A 12358-nucleotide genomic window follows, 5' to 3' on the forward strand; every position below is an offset into this window, starting at 1 on the left:
ATCATCTCCTTACTTTTATATTCTATTCCCCTTGAAATAAATACCAACATTGCATTTGCCTTCTTTACCACAGACTCAACCTGTAAATTAACCTCCTAGGAGTCTTGCATGAGAAATCCCAAGTCCCTCTGCAACTCCTGGTTGAATATTTTCCCCATTTAGATAATACTCTGCACTATTGTTCCTTTTACCAAAATGCATTGTCATACATTTCCCAACACTGTATTCCAACTGCCTCTTTTTTGTTGATTTTTCCAATTTGTCCAAGTCCTACTGCAATGGCATTGCTTCTTCAGCACTACCTACCCCTCCACCTACCTTTGTATCATCCACAAACTTTGCCACAAAACCATCAATTCCATTATCCAAATCACTGATAAACAATGTGAAAAGTAGGGGTCCTAATACTGACCCCTGAGGAACACCACTAGTCACTGGCAACCACCAGAAAAGGCCCCTTTTATTCCCACTCACTGCCTTCTGCCTGTCAGCCATTCCTCCATCCATGTCAGTACCCTTCCAGTAATGCCATAAGATTTTATCTTGTTAAGCAGCCCCATGTGTGACACCTTATCAAATACCTTCTGAAAATCCAAGTAAATCCAGTGCTTCTCCTTTGTCCACCCTGCTTGTTACATCCTTGAAGAACTCTCAACAGATTTGTCAGGCAAGACTTCCCTTTACGGAAACTATACTGACTTTGACTTATTTTATCATTAGTCTCCAAGTACCCTGAAACCTCGTCCTTAATAAGAGACTCCAACCTTTCCCAGCCACTGAGGTCAGGCTAACTGGAACATCATTTCCTTTCTTTTGCCTTCCTCCCTTCTTAAAGAGTGGAGTCACATTTGCAATCTTCCAGCCCTCCAGGATCATGCCTGAATCAAGTGATTCTTAAAAGATCATGACCAATGCATCTATTATCTCTTCAGAACCTCTTTCAAAACTTTGGGGTGTAGTCCATCTGGTCCAGGTGACTTAGCCACCTTAAGACCTTTCAGTTTGCCTTGCCTACCTCACCAGTATCATATCAACTCTCATCTCCCTTTTTCTCTTTATATAACTGAGAAAACTTTTGGCAACCTGCTTTATATTATTGGCTAGTTTGCCTTCATATTTAATCTTTTCCCTTCATATAGCTTTTTTAGTTGCCTTTTGTTGGAATTTAAAAGCTTCCCAATCATCTAACTTTCCACTCATTTTTGCTACATTATATGCCCTTTCCTTGGTTTTTATGCAGTCCTTAACTTCCCTTGTCAGCCTCAGTTGCCTACCTTTGCCATTTGAGAACAACTTCTTCTGTGGAACATATCTGTCCTGTGCCTTGTGAACTATTCCCAGAAACTTCAGACACCTCTGTTGTCATCCCCGCCAGTATCCTCCTCCAATCCACCTGGGCAAGCTCCTCTCTCATTCCCTTTAAGATTCAAAGATTCCAAAAACTTTATTGTCATTCTAACCGTACATCAGCTCTGCAGGGCAGAATGAGACAGCGTTTCTCAGGGGCAGTGCAATCATAACATAACAAATGCAACACTAAATAATAAACTTAACAATAAATAGTAAAACACAACAGTCACATGTCAGTTAAAATCAAGTTATAAGTGTCCAGTGCAAGTTAAAAGTGTCCAAAGCAGAGTCAGGTAGAGCAGCTATTTAGCAGTCTGACTGCCTGTGGGAGGAAGCTGTTTAGTAGCCTTGTGGTTTTAGTTTTGATGTAATGTTTGCCTGATGGCAGAAGAACAAACAGTTCATGGAGAGGGTGTGAGGGGTCTTTAATGAGTCTTCTGGAGGCATTGATTCTGAAAGAGATCTTGGATAGAAGGTAGGGAGACCCCAATAACCTTCTCTGCTCTCCTAACCACCCTCTGCAAGGCTTTTTTGTCGACAGCACTGCAGCTGGAGTACCAGGTTGTGATGCTAAAGGTCAGCACACTCTCAACCACGCCTCTGTAGAATGTATTTAAGATGTTAGTGGGGAATGATGCTTGTTTAAGCTTCCTCAGAAAGTGCAATCTCCGCTGTGCCCGTTTCACAATCCCAGTGGTGTTCCTGGACCAGGAGAGATATCCAAGATCTGCACCCCAAGGAACTTGATGTGGAGCCGCTGATGCTGAGGAGTGTGTGCTCAGGCTGAGACCGTCTGAAATCAATGATCATCTCCTTGGTTTTGGTGACATTAAGCAATAAGTTGTTATCCCTGCACCAGCTGTCTAGGTGTTTGACCTCCTCCTGTACATTATTTCATCTTTTCTGCTGATGAGCCCCACTACTGTGGTATCATCAGCAAATTTAATGATCAGGTTCTCCTTGAATCTGGCTGCACAGTCATGTGTTAGCAGTGTAAACAGCAATGGGCTAAGCACTCAGCCTTGTGGGGATCCAGTGCTCAGCGTGATGGAGTGAGAGATGATCCTGCCAACACGGACTGACTGTGGTCTCTCTGTCAAGAAATCCAGAATCCAGCGACACATGGCAGTGTTAAGGCCAAGCAGCGACAGTTTCTCCACTAGTCTCTGCGGGATGATGGTATTGAATGCTGAACTGAAATCAATGTACAGGATTCTGGCATAAGTGTCTTTGTTGTCCAAGTGAGAGAGAACTGTGTGCAGTGTGGTGGATATTGCGTCCTCCATAGAGCAATTTGGACGATAAGCAAACTGTAGAGGATCCAGTGATGAGGGGAGGCTGGCTGTGATATGAGGCTTGACAAGCTGTTCAAAACATTTCATCACTATGGGGGTCAGTGCAACGGGATGGTAATCGTTCAGACAGGCTACAACTGATTTCTTTGCTACAGGGATGATTATGGAGGTTTTGAAGCATCTGGGGACAATGGCTTGACTAAGGGAGAAGTTGAAAATGTCTGTCAGGACATCTGCTAATACATCAGCACATTCCTTGAGCACATGTCCAGGGATGTTGTCAGGACCTCCCGCTTTTCGTGGGTTGACCCTGGCAAGGGTCCTCCACGTTTGCTCTGGATCAATGATTGGAGCCGGCCGGTCACATGGTAAAAAGGGACTGGCTCTCCCTCTTGCTGTAGTGTTTGATGCTTCAAAGCGTGCAAAGAAACTGTTAAGCCTGTCTGGAAGACAGGCGTCGCTGTCATCAGTTTTCTGTCTGACCTTATAGTCTGATACGTGTGACTTATGCTTCTCCCTCTCAAAATTGCAGTATGAATTCAATCATATTATGATCACTGCTTCCTAAGAGTTCCTTTACGTTAAGTTCCCTTTCAAGATCTGGATTATTACACAGCAACCAATCTAAGATAGCCGTTCCCCGAGTAGTCTCAAGCACAAGCTGCTCTAAAAAGCCATCTTGTAATGTTACATGTCCCCAGTTTCATTTCTGTGAGTGTTACCTTATGATGTATGCTGAAGGTATAAAAGAAATGTGGGCATAGTGCTGAGAAGGAGTCGAAGGAAACAATGAGAGAGTGAAGACTGCAGACTTCGAGCTATCACAGAACAGCTCATGATTGAGAAGGGTAAAGTCTAATGCTTACCCATACCCAAAGGATTGGGTTAATCAGCGGCAAATTGTGCGTTGTGGAGACGTGTCCGTCCTTCATATGATCCATGGGTGTGGATTTCGTGACAGTGACTTTGTGAAATTGCTCTTCGTGGACTTTGGTACAGTATTCCTGGGCTAGGATCTTTGGTATCCGTTTCTTCATTCGCTAGCCGTGGAATCTTTGGAATTTGCCATGATCGCTGCGTCGCTGCACTGTGAATCCACAAGTCTCTCCTCTCACCTATTTTGTGAATTACTGGGACTCTCTGAACTGCCACTTTAAGACTGTGCTTGAGTAAGATTTGTTAAGAATGGGTTCTAAGTTTGATTGTAAGGGAGCTATAGACGCATAACACTGTTAACTTCTGTTTAAGAAAGTAGCTTATTTAATTTTCTATGTTTTTGAGTAGATGTAAATAAATATAGTGGTTTTTAATATTAAAACCCAACTCAATTCGTCATCTCTTGCTGCTGGTACGTTACGAAATTGTAACAAAATTGGAGCTTATTGATTGATTGATTATCGATCTGATTGGCTACTACACTTTTGACTGATTTGTGTGGGGAAACTAACAGCAATGGATATTGGGGCATTTCTGGCATCACCAGACCCTAAGGCACTGCTAAGGAGATGGAACTTACTGCGGTAAAATGGGATATGAAAAAGGTACAGATTTAGAGGATAATAGCTGAGCACTATATTTCTTTGAGTAAGTTTGAAGAGGGGGTGTTAGTAAGGTTTCCTGAAAGTAAACCCAGTGATCTTAAACTCCAGTACAAGTTGGAAAAACTAAAGATGGAGGCTGAGAATAGGCGAAGACAGCAACAGCTTGAGGCTGAGTTAAAACAAAAACAGCTTGAGATTGAATTAAGAGGAAAATAGTTCGAGATTGAGTTACGACAAAAACAGCTTGAGGCTGAGGAAGCAGAAAAACGGAGGCGGTTTGCAGCTGAAGAAGCAGAAAAACAGAGGAAAGATGCAGAAAAACAGAGGGAGGAAGCAGAAAGACAAAGGAGGTTTGAGTTAGTGAGGATAGAGAAGTTGCAGCAAAGGGGTCTAGTGTTTGACTCTGGTGATAAGTTTGTTGCCAGTCGGGAAGTTAAATTGGTCCCTCCATTTGATGAAACTGAGGTTGATAAATACTTCCAGCATTTTGAGAAAGTGGCTCAGAGCCAAAACTGGCCGGAAGGAAGCTGGCCTCTCTTGCTACAGAGTGTATTTAAGGGTAAGGCTCAACAGGCTTATTCTGCCCTATCAATTGAAGATGCAGTTAAGTATGAGATTGTGAAACAGGCTGTACTTAAAACCTAACAACTGGTTCCAGAAGCCAATAGGCAAAGGTTTAGGAATTTGAAGAAATCTGTGAACCAGACTCATGTGGAATTTGCTTATGAGAAATCTGTGTGTTTTGAAAGATGGTGCACATCTAAAAAGGTGGATGGTAATTTTGAGAAACTGAAAGTGTTAATTAATTTTAATTGAAGAATTTAAAAGGTGCATCCATAATGACATAAAGGCATATTTAGATGAAAAGAATGCCACCACTTTGCAAGAGTCTGCTAAATTAGCAGATGAGTTTGCCTTAACCCACAATTTTAAGTTTAACCCGAGTAAGACCTTCCAAGAGAGTAGCATGGACAGTCAGAGTAAACCAGAAATCAAATCTGGATCTAGTGACAAAGGTAAGGATGAAGGCAAACAATTAAAGGAGAAGCCCTCTGGTCCTACTTGTCACTTTTGTAGGAAACCTGGTCATGTTATGGCTAACTGTTTCCCTCTGAAAATGAAGAAGGAAAAGGAGGCAGTTCCAGATGCCTGTGTTCAAAATGTTGAAACACCTGTGACCCCCCAGGGTCCTGAACATTCTGATGAAGCTCTGTCAAAGGGTAAGAAGTCTGGTCAGGTTAGGAAAGAATTCCTTCATTTTATGTCAGATGGGTTTGTTTCAGTAAAGGAAGGGTCAACCCTGGTACCGGTGAAAATTCTTCGAGATACTGGGGCTTCTCAGTCACTTATATTAGACAGTGTTCTAAAGTTTGGTGATGACACTGCCACGGGTGAGATAAATCTTATTCAAGGTACTGGATGCGATGTTGTTTCTGTACCTCTGCACAAGGTAATTTTGAAGTCAGAGTTAGTTTCAGGACTTGTTAAAATAGGACTACAAAGTTATTTCTTTGTTGTTAGGGAATGACCTAGCAGGTGGTAAAGTTGTTCATGCAGTGCAGCTGACAACTAAGCCAATCAATGATGATTCAAAGATAGACCCCAACATTTATCCCTTGTGTGCAGTAACTCGAGCTAGGGCCAAGAAACTTGCCAATGCAGATGGTCTTGTGCAGTATGATCCAGCTACTCATGACAGCCCAAATAGGGAATCAGATTTTGATAACTTGTCAGGGACTTTTCTGCCTTCATTGTTTCATCAGGATCAAGGTATTACATCTGATAATAAAGATTTATCTCTGTCTAGGAAGGAGTTTATAGCAGAACAGAGCAGAGACCCTGAGATTGAAGCTTTAAGAGAAAAAGCTCTCCCAGGTGAGGAGATTAATAAAGTGCCAATAGGGTATTATTTCAAAGATGGAGTGTTAATGAGGAAATGGAGACCACCTAATATTCCTGCAAGTGAGGAATGGGCATCAGGTTCATCAGGTTGTACTTCCTAAAGCCTATAGGAATGAGATTTTAACTTTGGCCCAGAGTAAAACCTTGGGTGGCCATCTAGGTGTGAATAAAACTGTGAACAGAGTTTTAAAACAATTCTTCTGGCCTAGTATGAGGAAAGATGTTGCAACATTTTGCAGGACTTGTCACACTTGTCAAGTTGTGGGTAAACCTAATCAGGTCATCCTAGTGGACCTACTGCAGCTTATTCCTGCATTTGGTGAACCCTTTTCTAAAGTTAATGTGGATTGTGTTGGCCCATTGCCAAAGACTAAAGCTGGTCATCAGTACTTGCTAACTATCATGTGTACAGCATCTAGATTTCCAGAGACAATACCTCTCAGAAATATAAAAGCCAAAACTGTGTCAAAGGCTCCTGTAAAGTTTTTTTTTAACTTTATTTGGCTTGCCTAAAGAAATTCAGTCTGATCAACGGAGTAGTTTTATGTCAGAATTACTCCAGCAGGTAATTTACAAACTGGGAGCCAAACAGATTACATCATCTGCGTATCATCCAGAATCCCAAGGGGCCTTAGAGAGATTCCATTCTACCCTCAAAACCATGATTAGGACATTCTGTATTGAAAATGAGAAGGATTGGGATGAGAGAGTTAATTTGCTTTTATTTGCAGTAAGGGAGTCAGTACAAAACTCCCTAGGCTTTAGTCCCTTTGAACTCGTGTTTTGTCACCAGGTCCGAGGACCTTTGGCATTGTTAAAGGAACAATGGGTTAACAATGACCTGCGTGTTAATTTGCTAGGTTATATTTTGAAGTTCAAGGACAAGTTGCAAAGGGCTTGCAACCTAGCAAAGGAAAATTTAAAAATCAGCCCAGGAAAGAGTGAAAATTTGGTATGATAAACAAGCCAGAATGCAGTCATTCAAGCCGGGAGATAAAGTGCGTGTTTTGTTCCCTGCACAAACAAACCCTCTACAAGCTAAGTTTCATGGTCCCTATGAAATTGTGGCTAAAGTTAATGATGTGGACTATGTAGTCAAAACGCCAGATAGACGAAGGCCAACGCAGCTTTGTCACGTAAATATGCTTAAGCTGCATCATGAAAAACAAACTGCAGCTGTGGCGGTTGCTGTAAACAAAGATGGATGTGAGCTTTCTGGAAATTTATTAGCTGATCCATCTGAGGCCTATTTTAAACCGAACATTACTTCAGCCAGATTGACAAATTCAACTATTTTGGAAAATATTGATGAGACGTGTCTGTCCTTCGTATGATCCATGGGTGTGGATTTCGTGACAGTCACTTTGTGAAATCGTTCTTCGTGGACTTTGGTACAGTATTCCTGGGCTGGGATCTTTGGTATCTGTTTCTTCATTCGCTAGCCATGGAATCTTTGGAATTCGTCGTGATCGCCCCGTCGCTGCATTGTGAATCCTCTTCTTACCTATTTCGTGAATTACTGAGACTCTCTGAGCTGCTACTTTAAGACTGTGCTTGAGTAAGATTTGTTAAGAACTGGTTCTAAGTTTGACTGTAAGGGATCTATAGATGCATAAAACTGTTAACTTCTATTTAAGAAAGTAGTTTATTTGTCTTAATATTAAAACCCAACTCAATTTGTCATCTCTTGCTACTGGTATGTTACAAAATCGTAACACTAAATTCCCTCTCCTGTGATCCTGACACCAACCTGATTTTCCCAATCCCCTTGCATATTGAAGTCCCCCATTACAATTGTGACATTATCTTTATTATGTGCCTTTTCCAGCTCCCTTTGCAATCTCAGCCCCACATCTTGGCTACTATTTGGAGGCCTATATATGATTCCCCTAATGTGTTTTTTTTACCCTTGCAGTTTCTTAACTCCACCCACAAAGATTCAACATTCTCTGACCCTATATCACCGTTTTCTCAAGATGTAATTCCATCTCTTAGCAACAGAGCCACCTCACCACCTATGCCTTCCTGCCTGTCCTTTGATGTTCAGCTATGACTCAGTGATGCCCACAATGTCATACCAATCAATCTCTAATTGCGCCACTAGTTTGTGCACCTTATTCCAAATGCTACGTACATTTAAGTACAGCACCTTCAGTCCTGCATTCTTCACCCTTTTGAATTTTGTCTGTGGTACAATTTAACTCTTTATTCTGTCTGCAATTTGTACCTAATCATTGGCTTGTCCTTCCTTACAGTCATGTAAGCCATTGTAAACCTACTGGTTCGTCCTCAGTTCTATCTTACTGGTTCCATCCCCCTGCCATACTGGTTTAAACCACTCCCCATAGCTCTAATAAACCTGCCTGCAAAATATTGGTTCCCCGCAGATTCAAGTGCAACCTGTCCCTTTTGTACAGGTCCCACCTGCCCAGAAGAGGTCCCAATTATACCAGCTCTTCACACAGCTTTGGAACATCTGGACAGTGAAGATGTTCTTCATTGACTACAACTCTGCATTCAACACTCTCATCCCCTCAATACTAATCAATAAATTCCAACACTGAGGCTTCGATATCCCTTTGTGCAACTGGATCCTCGATTTTCTCACTTGCTGACTCCAGTCAGTTTGGATTGGCAACATCACCTCCACCAATCATCATTAGCACAGGTGTGCCACAAGACTATGTGCTTAGTCCTCTGCATGAGTCTCTTTATATTTATGATTGTGAGGATAGGTACAGCTTCAATGCCATATGTAAGTTTGCTGATGACATCACTTGTTGGCCGAATCAAAAGTGGTGATGAATCAGCATATGCAGTAGGAAGGAGATTAGAGAAACTAGTTGAATGGTGTCACAACAACAACCTCTCACTCAATGTCAGCAAAACCAAACAGCTAATTATTAACTATAGGTGTAAGAAACTGGTGGAGATCCACAAGTCAGTCCTCATCAGCGAATTGGAGATGGAGAAGGTCAGTAAATTCCTCAGTGCTATCATTTCAGAGCATTTTCCTGGGGCAAGCACATAAGTGTAATTACAAATAAGGATGGCAGCATATCAACTTTTTTCAGACGTTTGCGCTGCTTTGGTATGTCACCTAAAACTTTAACAAAGTTCTATAGATGCATAGTGGAGAGTATACTGACTAGTTGCATCACGGACTGGTATGGAAACACCAATGCCCAAGAATGGAAAAGCCTTCAACAATCAGGCTCCTGTACCAGCATGGATAGCTTCACTCAGCTCAACACTGCACTGATTCCACAACCTATGGATTCACCTTCAAGGACTCTACAACTCATGTTCTTTGTAATTATTTATGTACTTATTTATTTTTGTATTTGTACAGATTGCCTTTTACACATTGGTTGCTACTCAGTCTTCCTGTGTATTTTTTTCATTGATTCTATTGTATTTCTTTGTTCTGTTGTGAATGCCTGCAAGAAAATGAATCTCAAGGTAGTATACGATGGCATAGATCCTTTGATTAAAAAAATAACTTTGAACTTTGAATTGGTAAATTGGCTTATTGTTGTGATATATACTGAGGCACAGTGAAAAACTGTTTTGCATGCCTCTTGTATAGATAATTTCATTAGATCAGTGGACTGAGGTAGTAGAAGGAAAGTAACAACAGCACTGAGAATAAAATGTTATAATAAAAAACATTATATTAAAATACAGCAATAGAGAAAAGACAACGCAGACAGATAATGAGGTGTGAAGCCATAACAATCGAGATTGTGATGTCGTACTGGGGAACATTTGAGACAGAAGCTGTCCTTAAGTCCTGTGATACATGTTTTCAGGTTTTTGAATCTTCTGCCCAACGGAAGCTGGGAGAGAAGGGAGAATATCTGGGTTGGGTGAAGACATTCATTATGCTGGGTGCTTTACTGAGGGAGAGAGAAGTGTAGACTAAAGTCCACTTCTTTCAAGTAGAAAATGACATGTTCTGAATGATGATAGAATATAAACACTTCAGTCCAAGACCTTGTGTTGACTTTTTAACCTACTCCACAATTAATCTAACCCTTCCCTCCTACATACCCCATGACCCTCCATTTTTCTTTCATGCATGTGTCTATCTAGGAGTCTCTTAAATGCATCAACCTCTACCACTATACCAGGCAGTGCATTTTAGGCACTTACCACTCTGAGTAAACAAAATTATCTTTAACATCTCCCTTACACTTTTTTCCCCAACATCTTAAACAGATGTCCTCTGCTATTAGCCATTGTCACACTGGGAAAATGGCTCAGTAACCTTTCATGCTATCTGTGCCTCTTATAATCTTATACACCTCTATCAAGTCACCTTTCATTCTCCTTAGCTCCTAGCATACTCAACCTTTCCTCATAAGATAGGTTCTCTAACCTAGCATCCGGGTAAATGTCCTCTGTAAGCTTCCCCATCCTTCCTATAATAAGGCGACCAGGAATGAACACAATTCTCCAAGTGTGGTCTAACTGCAACATTATCACGTGGTTCTTGAACTCATCACCTGACTAATTAAAGTTAACACACCATACACCTTCTTAACCACCCTATCAACTTGTGCAGCATCTTTAAGGGATCTATGGACTTGGACCCCCTTTGTTTCTGAACATTGCTAAAAATCTTGCTATTAACCTTGTACTTTGCCTTCAAATTCAATCTTCCAATGCATATTACTTCAAACTTTTCTGGATTGAACTCCATCTACCATTTCTCTGCCCAGCTCTGCATCCTGTTCATGTCCCCTCGTCACCTACGACAAGCTTCTACACTACCCACAACACTTCCAACCTTCTCGATACAGCTCAATAATAAAGGTGGATGAATCCAAAGATGTATGTCTCTTTTATAGCTTTGAGATGTAGTCAGTGACAGAGCGCCATACAAAGTACTAATCCAAAGGCTCAACAGGAATCAACATCTGGCAAGGAATCAATACAGCACGAGCTACTGAGAGATCTTGCGCTGGTCCACAAGGCTCAGTAACCTTACATGCACTTAGAAGACTCAAAGATAAAGCCATAAGAACACAAGACATGGGAGCAGAATTAGGTCATATAGCCCAGTGAATCTGCTCCACCATTCTGTCATGGTTGATTTATCCCTCTCAACCCCATTCTTCTGCCTTCTCCCCATAACCTTACTAATCAAGAACCTATTAACCTCTGCTTTGAATATACCCAATGACTTGGCCTCCAGTCTGTAGCAATGAATTCCACAGATTCACCATCCTCTGGCTAAAGATAGACAAGGGTTGGGATAGTAATGCACAAGTTACCAGGTCAGCAAACAAATGGCCTGAACCAACAATCAAGAGACACAAGTTTAAATCCCATCATAGCAACTAGTGAATTTAAATTCAGTTAGTTAAATAAAAACACGAGTAAAAGTGATCACAAAACTATCAAAACGTTGTTTAAAAACTTGACTGGTTAATCACTTAGTCACTTAGCTTATAAGTGACTTTAACCTCACAGCAGCGGGGTTAGCTTTGAATGACCCTATAAAATGGCCTAACAATTAGTTATATAGCCTGAACAATCAGTCATTCAGCTCAAAGGCAGTAAGTGTGACGATTGTTTATCACACCCACATGCAAAAGAACAATCACTCCCAGCTTTTGTCAAAGCCATCTACCCTCAGTGTGGCAAACCGTACCGTCATTATCTATGATCTGACCACAGTATACAGAATTCAAACTCAATGCCTACCAGGAGCCCATAGAACCAAAACCTTGTGGGATTAGGAATCCATTGCTAAAGGGACTTCCTGCAATCACTCACCTCCAGCAGTGCTCCCGTCTGGAAGAACTTCAGCGGTTTCTCAATGGAATAGTACAGACCGTGATAGGTGCCCCGGGCCAGGCCAGCTCGAATCAGACCAACCGCAATGACTAGCCACCTGAAACAGAAGCAGGATTAAAAATGGGACCCTTTCAGAGGTTTCAAAACAAAGATCTTTCTAATCCTCAATAAAAGTAGCACAGTCTATTTATGAAACAGTGGTACTTTCATTAACCCAGATTAATTGTAGCTGCTTTCAATAGAATGTCACTGGCTTTGATATTGTTGGATGCAAACTTGGAACTCACGTTATTCGACAAAATGGTACTAGAGTGAGGAAAGGTGAAAAATTAGGACAGATAGCAAAAGCTTGACCGTTTTAAGGAGGGTTTTAAGAGGGTACAGAAATACAGATAGTGGAGTGGAACCCTCTGTTTTTCTAAGCTCCATGTACATAAGAGTTTATTAAAAGACCCTGTTGTATTC

General features: G+C 41.3%; 1 protein-coding gene across 1 annotated transcript in view; it reads right to left on the reverse strand.

Moving 5' to 3' along the window:
* The window catches only part of hacd2 (3-hydroxyacyl-CoA dehydratase 2), a 71863-nt gene that overhangs the window by 43785 nt on the left and 15720 nt on the right, over positions 1-12358 (reverse strand). The window contains exon 2 of the mRNA XM_072260949.1: positions 11873-11990. Within this exon, the coding sequence (XP_072117050.1) occupies positions 11873-11990 (118 nt within the window). The remainder of the gene's footprint in view (positions 1-11872; positions 11991-12358) is intronic.

Source organism: Mobula birostris, chromosome 6 (genome assembly GCF_030028105.1).
Source record: "Mobula birostris isolate sMobBir1 chromosome 6, sMobBir1.hap1, whole genome shotgun sequence".
Taxonomy (NCBI): domain Eukaryota; kingdom Metazoa; phylum Chordata; class Chondrichthyes; order Myliobatiformes; family Myliobatidae; genus Mobula; species Mobula birostris.